A 24,666-nucleotide genomic window follows, 5' to 3' on the forward strand; every position below is an offset into this window, starting at 1 on the left:
TCAAATGCTAATTTCACACTGACATGCATACTCCAATATATAATAATAATACTCAAAAAGAAGTTAAGAACCCCCAATTTTGTTTTCATATGACAACAGTTAATCTGTCACAGCCATGACAGACTGACTATAGTCACATGAAACAATTGACCATGACACATTGACTTTAGTCATTTGAAAAGATTGGGTGTTCTTTAACTTAATTTGAGTAATATACATATCAGTTTCTATGTGCTGCTCCCTACACTGACCATCATCTCAGTGGTGCTGTTGAGCTTCATGGTGCAGGACCCAAGGGGGATCATGGAGTGGACGAGGGACAGGTCTTTGTTCTCCAGCTGCTTCATGTAGCGCACGATGTTCGTCTCAGATTGGTACCTGCCACAAGGAGGTAGTCAGTTCAGATTTGGGAACTTAACTACATAATAAGGCACTTCTAGAAAATAAATGGAAGTAACATACATTGGAATAAATGAACACACCAAAAAATATGTTGTTATGATATGGTATTATCTTGTTGCTCTGGAAAACTAATTACCGGAATATATGAGTATTATTGTTTAACCTGATCCAGTGGGTGTAATTACAGAAGTTTCAGCAATATTCCAAGCTTTGCACTACAGGAGACACCAAGAAGAGGTCTTACATTCTACCCAGGGGGAACCAGACCTGGCTCTTAAGTGTGCCGATCCAACACTAGCCACTAGGCTAGCCCTGCACTCACATACAAGTGAGTGTTAACTGCCACACCTGGTGATACATTGGAAAGAGCTAGGGGAACAGATTAAGGCTGGGACAGGTAACTCAGGTACTCAGGTTGGGTGGGTCCTGAGTAGGACCCGGGTACCCACAGGACTACCCAGACCCGTGGTTAGTCACTTGATAAATTGCTTCATGACAATAACAATAAAACTCCATGGTTATACTCCAAGTCGCTAAATGTTCTTATTTCTTTCTGACAATTACATGTTTGAGTAAAGATAAAGCAGTTTTTGACAGGGCTCCTATTAAACAATTCTTAATTTTAAATTTTGTAGCCTGCTTGAGACCTCCAGCGGGTGTCCGGGTAGGGTCGGGTAATAGGGGGCCGGGTACCCGGGTAAAACATTTGGACTCGTCCCAGCCCTAGGACAGATGGTAATGACATGTGTATAACCTCTTGAAGACGGAGTGAGTGAGGAAGTCGCTCGTCCTCCGATGATGGCTGTTGTGGAGGCTGGTGTTGGGGTTGGTGCCGAGCAGGTCACTTATCTCCTCCTGGTGTCATGGACAACATGGAAAGTATCCTCGTATTATGGGTGTATGGACACTTAAGAAACATTTACAGTTTTCTCGCTAATCATATTAACGACTGTAAAACTCCTCACTCACTTATAAAAGACAACTTGATCTAAGCGATCATTCATGTACAGTGAGTGAGTTTGGTTTAACACCGCTTTTAACAGTATTCCTGTTATATCACGACGTTTCAGCTTAATGTGGGGGGAAAGCCTGAAGTGATGCAGGTCTAAGACATTTAACACTTCGGTGAAACCCACGAGCACGGGTATGGTGCTGACAAACCTAGAAACATAATTGGGGCGAACCGGGATTCGAACCCACAATCATAGGTTTCTGGAATGTCCAAGGGACGCAACTCTGCACAGCGAATCACGGCACCTTAGACGACTGGGCTACTTGTATGATGTCAGAAATTATATAATCTGATGATATACATTTATAAGAACTTACTTCAAAATATTTTTGCATTTATTAAAATATAAAGGAAAAGTTGGCGTGTAGCAGATTTACATAAATTGTGCACTCTGGTTTTTACATTAATAACTCCATAAATGCAAAAAGATGTTGAAATCAATTCTTAGAAATCCGGTTTATGTCTGCCCCAAAATTGCTTTTTTAGCCAATCAAATACCATGGAATCAAGTGGAATTTTTGTATTGTATTACACAATAATATTCAGACAGGAACATTGGATAATTGAAGCCAGTTTACATAAATTCAAGGGACTTCTCTTTGAATTAACCTCATGATTAATCTTCATCACAAATTTTTCTGACAGTTCATATGAGGAAATTTGCCTACCGCTGACTTTGGCGACCCAACAACTTGCAGCATGTCAGACAGATCATCTCTCTCCACAGTCTCATCTAAGGATATCCCAACCTAGAACACAACAACAGTAACAATAATAATAATCCATTTGTATTGCGCTTTTTCCATGCTGGATATCATGCTCAAAGCATTTTATTACCCCGGTCAATGGATCAGTGTGCACTCGGTTTTCATTCTCAGCTCCCTGGGGAGTGTACAACCAAATCTGCCTGTGAGGTGTTAGAGAGTTAACTTGGCCATCTCATCCCACCAGTTACCCATTCACTGCTGGGTGAACAGATACATATTTCAAACAAAGTCACTTGCCCAAGGAGACACCACATGTGTTACATGTGCTTCAGTGGAGGCAGGACCAAAACCCTAGAAACTTTTAGGAGCCAAGCTGCCGAACATGGTCACCCATCCAAGAACTCTACGTGACCAACATTGCTTAACTTGGGGTTTAACATCACATTCAAGATTATTTCACTCATATTGAGACATGCATAAGTGAGCATTTATTAGGCACTGTTTTCCGTCCACTATGTGGTTGCCCAAAGCACGCTTGTTACCCCAGTCAATGGATCCTTGTGTACTCAACAATCATTCTCAGCTCCATGGGGAGTATACAACCCAAGCTACCTGTGAGGTGCTAGAATGTTAACAGCCACATTGCCATCTCATCCTACCGGGTACCCATTCACTGCTGGGTGAACGGAGGCATCTTGCAAACAAAGACACTTGCCCAAGGAGACACCACATGTGTTACCATGGTTACATACAGTGCTTCAGTGTGGGGCAGAAAGCCTAGAAACCCTCTGGAGCCAAGCTGCCAAACATTGTCACCCATTCAAGGACCTTCCATGCCCAACATTGCTTGATTTGTAACCTGTGTGCTGTGCACAGGACCATATGCCGACACTATCATACACATCAACATTGCAGTCATAGCCAGAGTGACAGTCGCTGGAATAATACAAGCGATAAATCTTCACCGAAATGTCACTACATTTACATCTGTCACCAAATAATCTTTCCAACCCTATATACAGCAAAACCTTGTAAGTCAAGACCCTGTTAATCTATGACCCTGCCTCTCTGACGATTACTGGTGGGAACAGCATGATTTAGTTGCAGGAACATAACTGATCGTTATTTTGGAAATTTGCTATCCGAATGATTTCTTTTGGATCGCCATTGTCCTGATTAACAGGGTCTCACTGTATAGTGTAAAACTGACATAATGCATGATGAAAACCTTACATATTAGAAAGATGTCTTTGAGTCATATTGTTTTATACACAAAAAACATTTTCTTAAATTGTAAATTTCAAATCAGTGCAAATGCATGTTTGTAAATGTTTGAGATTCTGCTATACAACATACATGGCCGTCACTGTAGTATCGAAGATTGATCTGTTTCGCTTCAGCTTTCTCACGAATCAGATCCTGGCCCCGCGAAGGTAGAAATTTGACAGTGTCAAAAAAGGCTTCAGAGGAAAGAGCATGATCTGCCAGCTTGATACCTGAATTACATAGTTGTAGTTTAGAGCAGGGCAGGATGGGAAAAAAACAAAACATAGCTACACAAACAAAATTTCAAAACTGATCAATCTCATTAGGATTCAGTCTCACTCCTTGGCATCCATATTGTATGAGGGAGTGATTGAGTGAGTGAGTTGGGTTTAGCGCTGCTTTAAACATTATTCCAGTTATATCAAGGCATGTCAGCTTAATGTGGGAGGAAACCCCGATGTGATGCAGGTCTTACACGTTTACCACTTTACCCCTTTTGCCCCTCTTTCACTACGACCCTGAATATCCTGGGAATCAAACAAGAATCATTTAAGAACTTCAAGAAATGATTGACATTTATTTACGAACATGAAAAATTTCTTATTCGGGGTGATTCGGGATATTTGTGGTTGTAGTGAAATGGGGGCATTAGACATGTTAGAAGACAGGGCCACCCGTGCCCCCAAGCAATTACCCAATATATTGTGGCAGCTGGCGACATTATCCTTTCCATTAGCCATCATTCAACAATCAGTTATCCAGGGTAATATATCCCCATTGGGTATGATAAGTACCCTGGAACCAGTTGCTTCCATAGCTTCATTTTGAAAGTCATGTCACCATTCACGCAACTCTTATCATCGAATCATCTTGCTCGAGCATGAAATTAACAACCAATCAAAATGCCTCTTCTGGAAGGGAGTTTGGCATAGATTCTTATTCAAAGTTGTCAAGCTTAAAGGGGCACTGATCTAACGCCATTCCCCGGACTGGTTGTTGCCTTTGTTATTGTTTTTTACCCCGTGAGTATCCGGATGATACGCAACGCAACTGAGCGTGACCAGAGACTGGGCTACCGTCTGCAAGGACAGCTAAATAAACTTGGAAGCTGGAGGCAATATTTGTTTTACGCATTTTTGAACACTGGTTGGTTAACTGTGAACTATAAAGATTTCGGCAAAGGGCGCATGTTAATTAATTTCTTCAGCCTAAACAAACAGACAAAAAGAACGACGGAGCTCATCGGATGTCGTCATTTGGAAATACCCCAGATGGTTATAGTTTAATAAAAAAAAAAAAGTATCCATGCAGTGAAAGCATTTTCGAATTTCGGATTGCGTCGATAATACGATTACTACTCCCTTGTTGTCATTCACGTTTTCTCGTATAACCCTAAACTTGTGTATTTGTCGTCGTTCACTTGATGCTCAGTTAATGAATTTATTACAGGTACAATTAGCGGTAGCACCTCTTATATTACCTGACAAAGGTTCCATTCGGCATTTATTGTGTCTGGGCTAATTATTCAATCTAAATCCAGGTTTGAAGTGAGGTGAAATGTGTGTTATGTAATATGCACGTGGCAGCCCAGCAAGAGGTGAATGATCAGTTGATTTACTTTGTTTGTAAATCAACGGATCGTTCCTAGTCATCAAAGGATTAACAGAAAATACGTTGATTGATTAATCACTGTTATCTTGCACAGTGGATATGTCAAAAGTGAGTGTTTACATATCAAAGTTTACTAAAACAAAGGGAATACGCTCATATCATGGCGTGAAGTGCCGATGTAAAAACAACATACTTTGTTCAAAGGGGTAACTGATAATACGTTGATTGATTGCTCATTGTTATCTATCACTCAATGGATTTTTTAGGAACCGTGGAAGTTATGAAAATAGTTGTCACGTTGGCCTTTTCAGCCGACCCTTGAGACTTGACACCTATGTGAAACACCTGAAATAATTTAAGTGATCAGTTGAGAAACGAACACGGGTTTTAATATCCCGAAACGATAAATATCTTTTAAAATATTGGATTGTTATAGTGACACAGGACATTGAATAAGTTTCTTTGTACAGCTGCAGACAAGTGGGATATTGTTCCTTTGTGTGGATATTCATGGATACATTCCTCGAACAATGAGCTGCCTAATATTTATACACATAAATTTGGTAGGTTGTAATTATGGTATTTGCATTTTGTTTTCCTTCATTTGCTGTAACATGGAACCGATTCGTTCTTGTTCCTCTACGTCTTGGTTGGGAAATTCTTCAATGCGCGATAGACGTTGTTTTCACAAGTCTTTTCCTTTGTAAGCGTGTTTATATTACCGTCAATTTGTAAAATGTGATTCTCTCAGGCAATTTATAAAATATGTAAATATTTCAGTCATTTTGACTGAAAAATCTGTCTAGATTGACTAAAAATTGATTAAGACGATCAAAAGGGCCTAAAAACATCACAACAGATTATTATGTAGGATTAGAACCCAAACAACATAGAAATGTACTTTTCAACGTAACATTTTCAGTCTCTTGGTGATGACATTAAACATCAAAATGTTTGGAATTCGTTATCATAATAATACAGATGGAAATGTTTTTCAGTCACTTTGTAAAATAACTGAATATTGAGGCGTTTAATAAATTTTAAAATGTTATACATTTTGACTGTAAAAAATATACACACTATATAAAAAGCAATGCTCAGGTGAAATATTTACTTTGTGTTGCAAGCAAAAATAGTGTAAACGAAAATCGCAAAATTACCAAGCAAGTGACTTATCAAAACTTCGTCACCATTACCGATTCTACCCACAAATATACCTACATTTCCTTATTATCTCGAAAACTGTATTTCATTTTGTTGATCAATGAGACCATACATCCTTATTACTACCCATAAAAGTGACTAATGCGCTTACGAATGGCGCAGCAGAGGTTGCGAACTAGTCTAGATTTCTGCTATACATCCGGGTACTCACTGGGCAAAAACAATAACAAAGGCAACAACCAGTCCCGGGGAATTGCTTTAGATCAGTGCCCCTTTAATATGGAAGAAAAACCCTAAGTAATGCAGGTTTCAGACGTTTAAAATTTGGCGAAACCCACAAGAATGGGTATGTTGCTGACAGATTTAGACACATAGATGGGGCGAACTGTGTATGAGTGAACTTTCAATATATTGAGTCAAATCAAAAGATGGTTATAAATTAACTTTTAGCTAGTAGATGTGTCTACCCGAGGATAAACATAGGAGGAGCGGTTCCTTATGACATCAGGCGTTCCAAGTGGTAGTTGAGACAGTATGCAATGAAATGTGACATCGCCTGTTTCAATCATGAACGAACAATGTAATTTGATTGGAAGTTTACTTTCAGCATCTTGTCATTTGAACCAGACTCAAAACGAAACTATGGTAGCAATGATATCATCTTCCTGGTGCAAGGGAGTTAACTGACCAGAAACAGCCAGTTTCCACCCTTGCCAACTATGATCCAATGCCACGATCCAACTATGAAATTCAAGCCTATTTCAGCAAGAGTGGAAACTGGACTTTTATTGTCAGCTAACTTCCTTGCCACGGGAAGATGCCTTGATATTTATCACAACAGAATGGAGACATAATATACTGGATAACTGCGCATGTACACAAAAGTACAGCTGAAATGTCATCTTTCCTCGTGAATCATCCATTCAGATATGTATACCATTCAAACTAAAATTGTGATCTTCCCAAACTCTTACAACAAGAATGACACATAACGGACCATGCCTTGTTTTGTTTTTTTCCACACTCAGCAATATTCCAGCTATATAACATACCCATGCAAATGTCTGGACCAGACAAAGCAGTGATTGATATTAAGCTCAACAATCCATGCCAAGGGGGTTGTTGACATGCTATCATCAAATCACTAAGCCTGGACACCGATCCAAAAGTCATATGACAAGCATAGTGTGCTGGGGACCAATTCTAATCGAAATCCCCATGGGTCGTGCAGCAGCATATCGGTGAAATACTGAGGATGCAGGCCTACCCTCAGCCAGTATGAGTGAACCATGATGCACTCGGCTTCCAATGTGGCGCAGTCCATCAGCTCCATGGTAAACAGCATACATGGCAGACATGTTGGCCAACAGAGCCTGCAGATTACAAAGAATACACTGAGGAAACTATTTGCTGCTCATGCAAACAATTCTTTTTTCATTGTTTACGAATGTATTTTGTCCACTTCACAAACACTCTGAAAGGGTAGTACACTGGTGAGTGCATTCACCTGGATTCCTAAATGCGTATCAAATGGATGGCAATACTATAAATCAAGGAAGCGACATGTGAAGAAGGTTGTAGATGTTTACCTCTTTTGTGAAAAGGCATGGGAAACTAAAAATCATTCCGAGAATCTTAGATTCAAACCCATGACCTGCAGATCCTGGCACAAAAAAAGGGAGGCAACTCTTCAGATCAAGTTTCAGTGCATCATAAGCAGCTTGATTCTCTAGACTGGCAATGCCTGGCAGTAGTGTACCCAACCTGTGCTGTGCAGATGTTGCTGGTGGCCTTGTCCCTTCTGATGTGCTGTTCCCGCGTCTGCAGGGCGAGTCTCAGAGCATCACGGCCACTTGAGTCTCTGGGGGAGGAAGGAACCACGAAACTCTGTACATATCATAATAAGGCATACAGTAAAACCTGGTTGACTCAATCCATTTGAGATTATATTATTTCTAATATTGTAACTCAACATTGTCAAACTATGGATTGCTCAACATAGTTGGATGGAATTCAAGATAGAGAGGTGCTTGACAAGTGAACCAATGCTAAGAAAATTGACAAAGGGGGCACCTATTAAAACCATTCACAACAAGTTTGACTTGTTTTCAGAGACCGAGTAGTAGCAAACAAACTTGGTTCAAATGTTGATGAAACTTTAATATCTTATTACTTCGCAATTATATGCCCCTTCTACTCTGCTGTACTCTGTAAAACAAATCTGGAATAAACACAGAAAAAGAGGGACTGTCATGTTAATGGTCTTAGTATGGGCACTTATAAGATTACTTTCAGATTGGACCAGAAGATCAGATACGTCAGGGGGAGGTTCGTGGAGCAGAGCGCTTAATACGACAAAGACAGTAATTAGGAAAACAGATCTGTCCACAAGAATATTTCAATCTCCATCCATAGCTAGCTATATGATCAACCTACCATTAGTTTTCTGTCAAAAGCTATGTAGAACTAATGAATTAATAAGTGCCCAAATTCCGAAAAACAATATGCTTCAAATTAAGAATACTGCCGAACCTTGCTGTGTTGAATTTGGATATGTCAAATTCCCTGTTGTCATGAACACATCTTCCGGTGCTTGTGACTATCTTCTATATTATCATCATTTATATTTTGAATCTGTCGAACTGGTTGCATCAAACTGATTTGGGAGTCCCAATTAAGCATATAATTTCCGACCAGTTTAAAAAAAAAAGTCTACACACCCACAATTGCCAAACTTTTAACTTTCAACTCACTTCACACACAATTGATTAACCTCGCTGCAATTGCTGCAATTACAGCCAGGATGCTTTCTGACAATATGCCTATACCCAATCAAGCCTAATTGGTTTGGTTTGGTTTGGTTTGTTTGTTGTTTCACGCCGCAATATTCCAGGTAAATGACGGTAGTCTGTAAATAATCTAGCCTGGACCAGACAATTCAGTGACTGACATCGTGAGCATCGATCCATACAATTGGGATCGGTGACATGCATCAACCAAGTCAGCGAGCCTGACCACCCGTTCTTCACGGGTCTCAAGCCTAACTAACAAGCACACCTTGCATCAAGGTGCAAGATGATTACTGTTTGCACATTGGTAGCACATTTCTGCTGTTAACATGTGAAAATTGAGGAATGAGGAAAATTATTATGTTAGTGAATATATTATTCGAGCTATGAATTTTTTAACACTGCCGATCCAGATGGCAACAGTAAAATTAAAGATACACCTTAGATGTCGGACCTTCCCTACCACCAGCCTGGGCATTGAAATACACCTTGAAATAAAATGTTGCGTCTGGACCTGGTAATTATCTCTCAAAACATGATGTTTTAATTTAGAAAATTCACTTTGATGGTTGTCTTGAACTATGGATAACTGGAACTTTTTTCCAGGTTGCCACGAGTTCGACTCAACGAGGTTCGACTGTAGGAGATACTTCGATGACATGTCTTTATTGCAATGTGTACCGATAGAAACAGTAATATTTGCTTCCTGCAAAGCCAGCACCCACAAGTCACTTGGTATATGTTTTCCCAGTCTGTCTCACAGTCCCTGAACCATATGATTTTCCCTTTCACCAAGCCCTTACTGTAATACTATGGCACAGAACGAAGCAAGTTAGATTTTCAAGTTTCTGGTTCTACCTGGAGCTCCTTTTCATTTTTAATGTAGCTGCTTGTTTCTATTTAAGAAACTAAGCATTAGTCTTGTGTTTTTTAAGCTCACCTGGTAACTCCAATCATCCGGCCAGGCATCATCCTCATGAAGGATCCCTTACAGGCAAAGAAGCCAGCGTGGGGCCCACCATACCCCAGGGGGATGCCGAACCTCTGGGTGGTTCCCACAGCAATGTCCATCTCCAGCTCCCCTGGGGGTCGGAGTATAGTGAGGGCCAGAAGGTCAGTAGCACACACCACCAGGGTCTGACAACAGAGTGAGTGAGTGAGTTGGGTTTTCACCAATTATAGCAATATTCTAGCAATATCACGGTGGGGGACACCAGAAATGGACTTCACACATTATTGTTGGTTGGTTGATTTGTTGTTTTACGCTGCACTCAGCAATATTCCAGCTAAATGACGGCGGTCTGTAAATAATCGTGTCTGGATCAGACAATCCAGTGATTGATATCATGAGCATCGATCCACGCAATTGGGATCGATGACATGATTTAATCCAAGTCAGCGAGCCTGACCATCCGATCTCGTTAGTCTCCTGTTACGACAAGCATAGTCACCTTTTACGGCAAACATGGGTTGCTGAAGACCTATTCTGACCCGGATCTTTGCGGGTTCATACATTGTTCCCATGAACTATGTTTATATTGTCATGTTTACGTGAGTAGTGAATGTAGCCTAATTCTACAAGGAGGAAGGGCATACCCCGTGAGCATGAGCAGTTGCAACAAGCTGAGCATAGTCCTCGATGCTGCCGTCTGTGTTGGGATATTGGATGAGGACACCACTGAAATCCTGCCCACTGAAGTCCATCTCTTGCCAGTTGCTTCGTACAATGTCAATTCCCAATGCACTGTCAGAGATGTAGAACTTACAATGTGATTATAGAATAGTTTGGCAGTTATTAATCAAACAGATGGCGTGACAGTATTGACACCAGTGGTAATGTTCAACCATTGGGGTCTGTATAAGAAGTGGTGTGACGTCGTGTGTGTGATTGCCGAAGCTCAGGCGGGATAACAGCAAGTCCCATATTTTGGAATGACGCGGCTGGGGAATAAACCACCTTCTACTCTCCAGGCATGCAGACACTCTATCCTCTAAACCACAAAGTCGGTTGACAACATATGGGTTGCTTTCTAAGACTATCCCCTTTGTTGTACTTGCATGCATTAGTCATGTCAAGATTTGGTTAAAATCATTGGTGTAACAGAATCACACCCGTACTTATGGGTTTCACAAAGACACTCGCACAGTTTAGCAGCCTATGCTCCTCCATTAATCTCATAAACCATGATACGACAGTAATAATGTTCAACAAGCACTTAAGCCAGCTCACTCACTCACTCACTCACTCACTATATAACTGATACATTGTCTTACAACAAACTACAGTCAAGTCTCATTCATCCGACACTCGTTAATCTGAAGATCAGCTCTATCCGACACTAATGATGGGAACTGAATAAATCAGTGCTATCTCCACCCGCTAATTCGACAGTCTCGCACTCTGACTCTGACACACCTAATTTGCAACGAATTACCAAAATCAATCATCAATCCGGCACAGTGATTAGACAGCATACTCAATGGTCATCTGCCTGCGAGACAACAGCCCGTGTCATACAGTCATACAGTCCGTAACAGTTGTTTTGTGTTCAGCTTTAGAGGTTGCATGATTAGAAAACATGTTCCGCTAACAATGTAACATAACAACATGAATATTTCATTTTTATTTTTTTATTACGTGTTTAATCGTTATCTATCGTGTAGTTGTCTGATTTTCGATCACAAACGTTGATACTACTTTATGTCGTTTATCCGACATACTCGTGAATCATATGCATCCGACCATGTACTTACTGTGCCCTGGTTTCCACAACTGCAATATTTTGGGGGTGACATTTGTTGTCAATGTAGAATCGCCTCCTCTTGTTTTGTCTGAAAAACACTTATTATTTGAAAATGTTTCATGATTCAGCTTGACAATAACAGGCCCCATTCATCAACGTGATCCAGTTTAGCAGTCTAACTACTCTTATTTCATAGACTTAGACTTTAATAGGATTATATAAGAACATAACTCCATTAGGCAGGGCGCGCCTATCCTAATAGTGAGTAATAGTGAAACTTGAAATTAAGACAAGAGACGTTATTTGGATGGTTGCGGATGTAGAGGTACACACAACTTACCTGTAGCACACGAACATGGCTTCAGCTGTGGCTGTGACGTCATCCACGAGTTATGCATTTAACAATGAGAGTACTGTCATGTCACACACAACTTTCCTGTAGCACACGGACATGGCTTCTGCGGCCGCTGTGGCCTCATCAGGAGAGAAGCATTCGAGAATGAGAGTGCTGTCATATTGCACACAACTTACCTGTAGCAAACGGACATGGCTTCATCCAGGAGTGAAGCGTTGGAGATGGGGAGTGCTGTCATGTCGCACACAACTTACCTGTAGCACACGGACATGGCTTCATCCAGGATTGAAGCGTTGGAGATGGGGAGTGCTGTCATGTCGCACACAACTTACCTGTAGCACACGGACATGGCTTCATCCAGGAGTGAAGCGTTGGAGATGGGGAGTGCTGTCATGTCGCACACAACTTACCTGTAGCACACGGACATGGCTTCATCCAGGAGTGAAGCGTTGGAGATGGGGAGTGCTGTCATGTCGCACACAACTTACCTGTAGCACACGGACATGGCTTCTGCGGCCGCTGTGGCCTCATCCAGGAGAGAAGCGTTGGAGATGGGGAGTGCTGTCATGTCGCACACCATCGTCTGGTAGTTGAGGAGACTCTCCAGGCGGCCCTGGGCTAGCTCTGCCTGGTAAGGTGTGTACTGGGTCACCCTGTGGGGTGTTGGAGGAAAGAGCATGACTTGAATGGGTGGGTGAGTGAGTGAGTTAATATTTAACATAACTTCAGCAATATTTTAGCCATATCCTGACGAAAAGTTATACATTAAGAATACACCTGTCATCCATGGACAGTAAAATAACCAGAATATCACAGATTAGTGAGTGAGTGAATATGGTTTTACGCCACTTTTAGCAATATTCCAGCAATATCACACATTGTACCCATGTTGGGAATCGAACCCGGATCTTCAGCGTGACGAGCGAACGCTTTAACCGCTAGGCTACACGTCTGCCCCCATATCAGTGATAAATATTTAAAACTAGCATACAACTATAAAAAGAAATCACTTTATGTAACAATAAAAAAGGGCTATAGATCGCCAGCAGCTGAAGGTAGATCACTGTGCTAGTGTTCATGGGGACTTGCCGTACCTCTGCTACCTGCATGGACCCCAGCCCTATTTACATCATCCCTTCAGGTGTTGGCAAATATGGTCAAATTTAGCCAAAGTTAAATGAACATATATTCTACGATTAAAAATGTGGCAGAAATTTTTTTTCCATAAATGACGTGGTCTTACATGCCCTCTTTGGGATTTGAAATATTTTTCGCTTGTGATGGCAAAATCAACACAGTCAAGCAGTACATGCTTGACCGTGATTCTCTCATAACAAAGGGATACAAAATGGAGGATCCTCACCTTTCAATAAATGAGTGTATCTGCTGTGGCCAATACGCATTACGACCTCTTCATATCTGGACGGACAACCCAAGTAGGTATAACCGATAGTTGGTTTAATTTGTGTAATTTATTGAAACCTACTTGGGTTTCCCACTTCTTTTACATTAGATCTCAGATGTAACATCTGATCACAGGTTTATGATCACTGTATGGAATTAGAAGTGGTGTCACATTTGTTGAGTGCTGCTTTAGCTGCAGCATCAGCCATTGTGTTACCAATGATTCCAACATGGCTGGGTTACCAGCTAAAGACAATGTTGTATTGGCCTGCAGCAAGGGTTATTATACAATTCAATGATGTCAAGTAAAAGTGGATGCTGACACGAATTATTTTTAATAGCCTGAAGACAGGACAGAGAATCTGAAAAAATTATGAATTGCTTGAATAGACCAAATGTAAACTGTGAGAGATAACCAGACATGTAGTATCACAGATTAACCATATTTAACACTTCCCAGACTGAGATTTCTCCATAACAGTGACTCTTCAGTATTGAGAAAGGGATATCTCATTGCAATTGTGACATCATGTTGATAGTTCTACTGCAATGGGCATGAATTACCTCCCTTAAAGCTATCCAAATTTGAACAGTTTTTTTTAACTTGCATCATCTGAATTTTCATGAAAGTATTGTTAAAAATAGCTATCTGACCATAATGCCTTGACCAGCAAAGGACTAGCCATTTGAGCGTGTGATGTTCTTTGGTGGGGACCTGTGATTCTTTCATAAACAACAACAATAGTTGAAAATGCAGAGAAAAACATAACTGGCACTGCTTAAGAGATTTGTTTTAATCATTGTTAAAACCAAAGATGGCATTGTTATGAGATGAACATATTTATGAATTCGAGTTTTTATTGTAAACTAAGGTAAATATGTAAAAAGACCCGTGAAGATCCGGCGTGGAATAGGTCTTCAGCATCTCATGCATGCCGTAAAATGTGACTATGCTTGTTGTAAGAGGCGAATAACGGGATCGGGTGGTCATACTCGCTGACTTGCTTGATGCATGTCATCGATTCCAATTATGTGGATCGATGCTCATGATATCAATCACTGGATTGTCTTGTCCAGACTCGATTATTTACAGACCGCAGTCATATAGCTGGAATATTGCTGAGTGAGGCGTCAAACAACCAACCTGTTACCAACCAACCAAACAAGAATATGTAAAAAAGTCTAAGATTCAGTTTCCTTCTGTATGGAGTCCCACGAACATGCATACTTATGAAAGTATGGTTGTATCAAGTAGAGAAGACACAGACCTACAATAAGGACATACTGAGTGACCTTTCTCTCACTGGAGGGAGCTTATCTACCAGTCAAGATAAGGTCTAGAAGTCAAAGGTAAAAAACTGTTCACCATGTTAATGTGAAAATATCTACAGGTAACATACATGCAATAACTACTTTAAATCTCATTTAGGACATACAAGAAAGGAAGAGCAACACTTCTTGTGCAGCCAAGTCAATCTTATAATGTAGGCATATCATACATAAAGATGTATACCGCGGTATGGCATAAGACGAGAGCAAATGTCAAATTGCCATTTGTGACGACTCTCATTAACCCTTGGCCAAATAAAAACTGTTTCAAATTGATAACATGTTTTTTCAAACAAAACTTTGTAATTCAGTTAGGATTTGTATTTCAAGAGTGTTTATTAAACACTAATCAATATTTTTATTAATCTTTGCTCCTCATTATTGACAGGTAATTAAGTCAGCCAAGAAAGTATGTAACGCAAGATAATGGAAGCAGTGTTCCAGATTGTAGCAGTGTTCCATATGGAAGCAGTGTTCCACATGGAAGCAGTGTTCCAGATCGTAGCAGTGTTCCATATGGAAGCAGTGTTCCAGATCGTAGCAGTGTTCCAAATGGAAGCAGTGTTCCAGATTGTAGCAGTGTTCCAAATGGAAGCAGTGTTCCACATCGTAGCAGTGTTCCATATGGAAGCAGTGTTCCAAATTGTAGCAGTGTTCCATATGGAAGCAGTGTTCCAGATCGTAGCAGTGTTCCATATGGAAGCAGTGTTCCAGATCGTAGCAGTGTTCCATATGGAAGCAGTGTTCCAGATCGTAGCAGTGTTCCATATGGAAGCAGTGTTCCAGATCGTAGCAGTGTTCCATATGGAAGCAGTGTTCCAGATCGTAGCAGTGTTCCATATGGAAGCAGTGTTCCAGATTGTAGCAGTGTTCCATATGGAAGCAGTGTTCCAGATCGTAGCAGTGTTCCATATGGAAGCAGTGTTCCATATGGAAGCAGTGTTCCAGATCGTAGCAGTGTTCCATATGGAAGCAGTGTTCCACATGGAAGCAGTGTTCCAGATCATAGCAGTGTTTCAAATGAAAGCAGTGTTGCAAATGGCATCACTGAACATTCAAACCTGCAGCCTGCCATGTCTGCCTACAGCAAATGTTGAGATAAGCAAGACTTAAAAAAGAAGAAGTTTCAAATGTCATGAAAACAGCTTTGCACTTAACATAAAAGCAGGATACAAATTCTCGCTTAAAAATTTGAAACCTGAACAAAAGAATGTTCCTGAATGGCTAATATATGGTCTAGATTGTATAGATTCAGTCGTTAAGCCTATAACTATCGTTCGGAATACCCTGTTTCAACGTTTTCGAGGCTGCATGATTAGGAATCACATTCCGACTGTCACTTTCATGATCTGGTAAGCGACGCTCTGATTGGTCGGATGAAAGGTCGTTCTGACGTGACCCCCAATGGGATGTCCTCAGATCTTTGTTTATCGGTAGCGAGAACTAAGATCTGATTTTAATGAGACTGGAAATAACTGCCTGCAGGTATTTATATTGAAATGAATACCACTGACCATCCTGGGTTCTCGAAGATGTTCCTCAGTATGGTGTAGGGTGTGTAGGTGTTGTAGTAGCCAATGCCAATGTAGCTGCGCCACACTTGGTTCTTCTCCGCCATCTCAGTCAGTCTCACAATCAGCTCATGCTCACCTGTCGGGGTAAGGGCATGGAGATGGGTCAGCAACAGTTAGTTACCTATATATAGTTTGACCAGAAATTGTTGAGAATTTGTCATGCCATTTTGGCCCTCAATATTTGCCATATAGAAGGTGCATGTAGAACTTACATAGAACTTATTCTAACTTTGATTTAAGGGAAACAACTCTGTGCATCATATTTGTAAAGTATGACCAGAGTTGTCTTCCTTGGTAAACAAACTAGCAGACGGCAAACAAGGCTATTGTGGAAATGGCAGCTTTGGAAAGAAAGAAAGATTATTTCTGAATTATACAGTTAAGAAACAGATTAGGACAGGTCATTACAGAGAGGACAGACATTCCACTATCAACTGTGTACTGGGTTTTAAAAAATATTGAGAGTGGAGATGGAATTGCTCACAAATATTAGGCATGAAATGGTTAATAGAAGAACAGTTCATGTTTCTAAAGAGACAATAAGAAAGCATTTGCATGCAGTGGATTGGAAGAAATCATGAGGAATTCCATCACCACTCCTAAAACCTGAACAGCAAGAATGATGCTTGAACTGGTGTTTGGAACAAAGAAATTTCAATTGGAACAATGTTATGTTCTCAGAAGAAAGTTCAATTTTTACTGTATGTTCAATATCCAAACTGTGTAAAAATGTGGACCAAAGGTACAGAAAAAAACAAATTTATCAGTGTCCAAAGTACAGTCCTAAATTTTATGGTTGGGGTTGGGTGTCTGTGTTGGGTGTAGTGCTGGGAGTCCACATTTACTACCGGGTACCCAAACCCCCATTACCTGACCCTACCCGGGTATCCGCTGTAGGTCTCAAGAGATGGGTACAAAATGTCTGATTGAGAATTGTTTGAATGGAGCCCTGGCAAAAAGTATTTTTCTTTATTCAAACCTATAAAAGTCAGAAGGAATGCATATATTGTCAGAAAGAAATGCCAACATTAGCGACTTGTAGTGTAACCATATGGAATTCCAGATAATTTTTGTCATGATTGGTTGGTTGTTTGGTTTGTTGTGTAACGCCGCACTCAGCAATATTCCAGCTATATGAAGGCGGTCTGTAAATAATCGAGTCTGGACCAGACAATTCAGTGATTGATATCATGAGCATCGTTCCACGCAATTGGGATCGATGACATGCATCAACCAAGCCAGCGAGCCTGACCACCCGATCCTGTTAGTCGCCTTTTACGACAAGCATAGTCGCTTTTTACGGCAAGCATGGGTTGCTGAAGACCTATTCTACCCCGGAATCTTCACGGGTCTTTTGTCATTAAAGAATATATCACGTGACTATAACCACAGGGCCGGGTAGTCCTGTGAGTACCCAGATTCTAATCAGAACCCACCCGACCTGAGTACCCGAGTACCAGAGTTTCCGGTCCCAGCCCTAGTTGGGTGCCACACCATTATATGTATTTGAAGGTAACGTGACTAGTGCTGTGTACACTGACATTCTACAGGTAAATCTCCTTCCAAAAGCACAGGTCTTGTATGGTGATCAGTAGGTATTAAAGCAAGACAATGATCCAAAACATAGAGAGGAAGCAGTCTCACTCATGGTTTGACGTGCAACAATTACATTCCTGGAATGGCCAGTCTGGACCTGAACCCAATGGAACTTATTTGGGGAATCATGGAGGACAATAAAATCTAACATATGCTATATGAAAGCAGAGGTATTTGGACAGTGTAACTAACGATTTTCTAACTTCCTTGATAAGCAGTATGCCTTGACACATTGAAGCATGTATACTGAACTGCAGAAGAAACATCATTTCATAAAAATAGTTCATGAACGTTTCTGATTGAAATAGCAATGCATTTTTTGGCGGTATCTTGTTTTCTTGACATTAGTCTGTATCCAAATTCCATGTTAAAGGCCAAAAAAGGACACAACTATGGATATAATAGGTTGCTTTCCATGAATATAAAAATTCACATACGTTTCCTTGTGTCTTTTCTGATAAACGGCGCCCCGATACGAGGATACAACATTCTTGTATCAATACTAGTGTCATGCTAAGACTTATAAAGAATCAGAGAAACCAGGCTTGATGATGACTGCATGCTGGCATCATTGCTGTAATCTGTAGATTGTTCTCACGTGGACATGAAAATCATTGGCAATCATTCGTGCAGCCTGGCCTAAAGCCTGTTTTCTCTGATTTTACGAAAGTCTTAGCATGTGTCTCTGTACTCATCATGGCAAACACATACTCTAGAAAAGCTTGTATCAGGCCTTGAAACCTTGTCTCTCATAAAACTTGTATTTTTATTAATGTTATACTCAACCTTATCATCAGAGAATTCATGAATATTTATGACATAATTTTAAATTGACTGATAGTCCTTAGTCATGCTAGTTTGGAGATGAAAATAATTAACATGAAAAATTCACATGTCATATCTACATGATCTAGATATGGTAGAATACTGAATATCAAACATGAAATATATTGGAATACTTATTCTCATAATCAATAGTTATGCAGAGCTCTAAAGAACACCACACTATCCCTCAGCTGAAAACATGAGGTTGTCCCGTAATTTCATAAAACAAACATCTTTAGCTTTATCTGATACTTTCTCTATCCTAAAAATGAACATACATACCTAGTTCCTCCTCAAGCCTCAGGTCTCTATTGAGGCGGATATTGGCTGGAACTGTCTTGGTGATAAGCTCAGCCATTGACTGAAATTAACAGACATTCATTCATTCCAAGGAGACAATGAAGTTTTAAGTTATATGTTTGTTTGTTTGTTGTTTAACGCAGCACTTAGCAATATTCCAGCTTATGACGACAGCCTGTAAAAATAATTGAGTCTGGACCAGACAAACGAGTGATCAATATGATGAGCAACAATCTACGTTGCTGGGGTACAAGAACAGACTATCAGTCATTTAGCCAGCACCTGACCAACAGATCCACATTGCCTCTTAGGACCAGCATGGTGTGCTGGGAACAAATCCTAATCTGGCATCCCTTTTGGCCAGGGTGATGTGAGTTTAAGGGATTAATTACCACTATATGTTGCTGAAGCATTGTGTAAGTCAAGTAACCATTATCAACTGTCAGGTTTGGAACAAAATGATCACTGAATTTGGTGCATTAAGCGCCCTGCCCAAATAAGCACCCATCAAGACAGATCTGTAAGTTACATTGAATAAAAAATACAAAAAAGATACGACTTCAAAACAGAAGTCTGGTTAAATGACCTTGACTCTCAATTTCAACCAATCACATGATTTAATAATTGTTCTGGGAGAAAACATGGGTATAAGCTCTCACAAAAAAGTCACATGTAGGTTGGTTTGGTACACAAAGAAGCAGAACTACCAAATGACTTATCATTCCAGTGACTTTGACCTTCTGTGAAGGTAACTGAAAACATTTCCACTTGAATGCTCCAGCTTAAGGATGATATGTACAAAATGTACTAAAATATACAATTCTTGAGTTACTGTGAATTTGACCTTCAATATCAGTTGTGAGTGTTCGAAGAACATTTCACCGGGTTATTCGTCATATAACCACATATCATGTCCCAAATATTGAGTAACAACGGAAATATGGCATATACTACTCCTTGGAAGTAGGTCACTGAGACCTTTCGGCACTTTCGTACATAGTTTTCACATAATATAACAACTACATACATGTCAAACATACATTCACTATGATCTTTGATACAAAGGTAATTCGGGGCGGTCGGGTAGCCTAGTGGTTAATACGTTCGCTTGTCACGCCAAGGACCCGGGTTCGATTCCCGATATGGGTATATTGTGTGAAGCCCATTTCTGGTGTCCTCCGCCGTGATATTGCTGGAATATTGCTAAAAGCGGCGTAAAACCATACTCACCCACTCACAAAGGTAATTCATGGACTTTTTACGATCTCAGCCAAGCCCTAACATGTCTAAGGAAGACATATACAACAAGTTTCATTGACCTACAGCATGTACAGTATAGCCTTCTCAAATAAGGTGATAAGCAAACATTTTGGGTGCTATGACATGTGACTGGAAAAAAAAAACTGCAGAAAAAGGAAGCAAACATACTTTATAAATAACCTTCACTTTCACCTTGACCTTACATGGAGGTCACTAACATGTTCCAGTCTTGATCAAGGCCTAATGAAGACATGTACAACATTTCCTTGACCTACAGCTCGGCAGTAAACCTTTAATTCAGGTGATGACCTTGAGGACAACCTTGACCCTTGACATGACATATCAATGAGTGAAAAAAAAATATTCCCAGGGCCCCGTTCCACAAAGGGACTGTAGTACTATGACTATTGTAAACCTATGTTAAAGTATGAGCACTTTGTGGTACAGGGCCTAAGGCATTAACAGAGATATTCATGATATGAGATCCCTGAAATGTCCTAGATATCCCTGAGAGGTTTCATAATCAAGTGTGACAAGTCAAATTCATCCCATTAAAATATTTCTTCAAGGGCAAGTAAAGGAAAAAATCTGATTGCAATTTTGTTGCGAATATCAATCTTCCTAGATAAATTTAGCCAATTTCTGAGAGAGAAAAATTCATAATATTCGTGAAAATGCTGAAATCACACGCTCTGAAATCGGCTTCCAAAACAAACCTATTTCAGGAACTTCAAATGACTTGCAACGAGTGCATGTTAATATGAAATTAGTTGTGCAAGGCAAAATCAGGTTGTTGTGTAGAAAAGTAAAGGCCTAGTCAGAATAAATTTGATTTGACATGCACTTGGTCATGTTGGTGCATGTAGACATAAATCTTAATTTGCATTTTTCAAGTTTAATATTGTTAAATCGAACCCTGTATTTGGGGGCGTGGTCTAAAGCTACCGGCACAGCAGTGACAACTGTTTTCATTGTCTGATATGTTTGCCTTGTCTTATCTATCTGGTGATTCTTAGCCCTTATACATTTACCGTTTCTGCTATTTCTGTTAATCCTACAAAAATAACAACATTGCATACATTGTTATATGCAATGCGAATAATTGAAATAGCAATAAATGGAAACTAGAGTTTTATTATTAACATCCTGTTTGGGTAGTAAAACACCAGCTGCCCTATTCCACACAATAAATGCCGGTCAGGGATTAATCCCATGAGTAAACAACTGAAGGTTCGGTGTTGTTACTAATGGTGACATAAGTTGTGGACACAGTAATGAAATGGATGAGCAGACAGAAAAAAGTCAATACTAAACAATCCGAAGCAGAAGCAGGCAGACTGAGCGTCATCCCAATCGTCATAATCTTTGAAACTGCGCAGGACATCAAACACTGAGAACCCATTTTAACCCCAGAAAGAGGAATCCCCTCCGTGGCAGAATTTTTCTTTTGGGGCACAATTTCGACAGTCATTTTTTATCTTCTGTTTTATGCTTTATCCGTATTTCCAATATAACTTTGGTCGAGCATTTGTGAATAAGTATACCCTAAAGTTTAAAAATCTGCAAAATTGCTATGCAGACTTTACTTGACCTTTTAAGCAATTTTGCAGGTAGGCCTACATCACTGACAGATACAAGAGCTTATTATCTGTATATGTCAACATATTTGTACAAATTGGGAGTTTTCTGTCTCTTATATCGTAGGCCATTGACTTGAGTAGGGACAGGTAGGTCAGGCTCTTGACTCGGCTGAATTGTGACCCATATTGCATGGATCATGGCTCTCAGATAATCCTTATCTTTGACTCCATGACTAAGCAAACCCCATGGAGATTCAATGGAAGGATAGGACTGAAAAGACAGTGACTTGGCTGTGTTATTGTGCCACGCTGACATAGATAGGTGTTCATGCTTTCAGTGACTTGTTTGTCTGGCACAGATTTATTCGCAGTTATATGTGCCGGTCATGTCCGATTGGGAATCTCAAATGTCCGGTTTAAAATATTGCTTACCGGACATTTAAATTTTTCTGTCCGGACATTTTAAAAAGTATTGTCCGGACATTCTTAAATTTTGACCGGACATGATCAACAGTTAGGACTAAGCAGTTTCTGTCTGCAGTTGTAACACAATGAAGATTATCCACACTGACAAGCTTTGTTTGTTTTGATTGCTGTAAAAACATCGTACCTACATGATAGTCCAATCGGTCAATCACTGTAATAGGCAATAAACTGAGTTGACACTGATGAATCGAGGATTAATTACTGCGAACATCTTGTTAATTTGAGTGAAAGGTGTTTACAACTGTACATAAATACCTTGCATCATAGATGTACCTCATTATCCTCACAATGCTACGATATGTAACCTTAGACAAGAAGCGAAATCGTGACAACAGCGAGTCGACCGATGCAGATCAGTCGAGCGGATCTGCCAAACCCTCAAAGTCTGGACGATCATTTCGTGGCTAACAACTTTCATTTGGTTGACATACAATGAGGATTTGCAGATTTTATTGTTTTCAGTAGCTAGTCGTATATTGAATCTTGATTGACCGCCATTTTGCTTTCTGTGACAATCGATATCAAATTTTGTTAAAATTTTCCGGACCCCTGGTTATGACAGTAAAATATTGGGACTGCGACAAACTGCGAAAACAGGATTCACTCACACCTTCATTGCATGCATGTTAGGAATGACACAGACATTTCTGCATGGGTTACTGCCCTAACCTCTAGGCTACCTTGCCAACTTTCAGCACAAGCATTTGATATATTTCCAATAATGATTCAATACATCAGCAGATGTAGACAATATGGTGTGACACAGATAAAGTCGGAGGTCACATCACCAGACTGACATGACAGCTATGGAGATTAAACAGTCTTTCCAACAGAACATGTGACACATGGCACAGAATATATATATCCCAGTTGGAATAGGTTAATTCTGGGGCATTCTAACATAGAGCTATTGAGTATTCAATCATGTTGTAATTCACACTGGGTATTCAATATATATTTCCTCCTTTGGGCCCAGACTATTGGGATTATTTAAACTAATGGGTAGACCTTTCTTAAAAAGTATTCTGCTTAAAAAACTGTTTCAGGTGGCTTTGTGTTTGTGTGCTGCACCAAGAGGGACCCATTTCGCGAGATGTAGCACTTCTGTGTCTTTGAAATGGAGTTAATGTACACATAATTACATTTTCATTGTGTTCATTGTAATTTCTGCATTCTGATTAGCTGAATTTGTCACGTTATTGCATTCATTTCCCAATGAATGTAAAAAACTAAAAATTCACACGCCCATAGAAGTTGACTATTTTTATAACAACGGAATATGTCTGGGAATCCCAATATAACAGTGAAGGCAATTCCCTTTCTGCTCACGTGTATGGGGTGAGTGAGTATGGTTTTACGCCGCTTTTAGCAATATTCCAGCAATATCACGGCGGGGGACACCAGAAATGGGCTTCACACATTGTACCCATGTCAGGAATCGAACCCGGGTCTTCTGCGTGACGAGCGAACACTTTAACCACTAGGCTACCCGACCGCCCCTCACGTGTATGGTCATGCACAGGATATTTAGTGAAAGACATGCACATTCATTGTCCAAACTACCCTTTGAGATTTAAGGCTGAGAAGGAATGAAACAGCAAACGTGCAGGCTCGTTCGCTCGCCTGGGTTCCACAAATTTTATGTCTTCGAGTTTAATTTCTAACCCGCATTTTCCCAACTGTGTCTTCCCATTCTCAGGGAACCAATGTTGAATCTGGCGGGAACTGACCAGGTCATTTGAAACAACCGCCTTCTGGACATATTTCTTCCGGTTCATTATGAATCCGCATAAGTGATGTTTGCATTCAATCAGTAAATAAAGATCTCTGAAGACAAACAAATACATAACCTGAAAAGGCAACATTGGGTAATTACACACAATATTGTGCGTTTTAAATTTTTCATGAGTATTTCTACGCAGGAAACTCAAAATCTTATAGAAATCTGCTTATCAATGAAGACACATCAGATTCTCTGAAGGATTGTCACGATACAGCTGGAATATTACTGACTGCTGCATTAAAAACCTTTCCTCAGAATGGCTCTCACTTGTGCTGTCACTGGGGCCTTGTAATGAACACTGATATTATCCAAAGCAGCTTACTGTATATTCTAATATCACATTAACATTTATTATGATCATGTTTCCCATCATGTTGATAAGGTAGAGTTTAGTCTGTTATAAAATGCAAGTAGGCGTAAAAATTCAAATTAAATCTCATTAAACTCAGATCTTAGTTCTCACTACCGCTAAACAAAGA

The 24,666-nt window shown here is 40.1% G+C and overlaps 1 protein-coding gene across 2 annotated transcripts in view; it reads right to left on the minus strand.

Moving 5' to 3' along the window:
- Positions 1-24,666, minus strand: part of LOC139478175 (glycine dehydrogenase (decarboxylating), mitochondrial-like) — a 71,547-nt gene that overhangs the window by 14,842 nt on the left and 32,039 nt on the right. The window contains exons 2-13 of one of the 2 annotated variants that reach the window (XM_071260527.1): positions 19,061-19,139; positions 16,298-16,433; positions 12,539-12,703; positions 11,706-11,783; positions 10,548-10,695; positions 9,892-10,088; positions 7,927-8,023; positions 7,430-7,535; positions 3,478-3,617; positions 2,083-2,163; positions 1,157-1,257; positions 252-378 (exon numbers count right to left, since the gene is read on the minus strand). In XM_071260527.1, the coding sequence (XP_071116628.1) occupies positions 252-378; positions 1,157-1,257; positions 2,083-2,163; positions 3,478-3,617; positions 7,430-7,535; positions 7,927-8,023; positions 9,892-10,088; positions 10,548-10,695; positions 11,706-11,783; positions 12,539-12,703; positions 16,298-16,433; positions 19,061-19,139 (1,455 nt within the window). Of the gene's footprint in view, positions 1-251; positions 379-1,156; positions 1,258-2,082; positions 2,164-3,477; positions 3,618-7,429; positions 7,536-7,926; positions 8,024-9,891; positions 10,089-10,547; positions 10,696-11,705; positions 11,784-12,131; positions 12,170-12,538; positions 12,704-16,297; positions 16,434-19,060; positions 19,140-24,666 lie in introns of those variants that run through there. The other variant, XM_071260528.1, reaches the window with a different exon arrangement.

The sequence above is a fragment of the Haliotis cracherodii genome, unplaced genomic scaffold (genome assembly GCF_022045235.1).
Source record: "Haliotis cracherodii isolate W230 unplaced genomic scaffold, xgHalCrac1.p SCAF_4, whole genome shotgun sequence".
Classification (NCBI taxonomy): Eukaryota; Metazoa; Mollusca; class Gastropoda; order Lepetellida; family Haliotidae; genus Haliotis; species Haliotis cracherodii.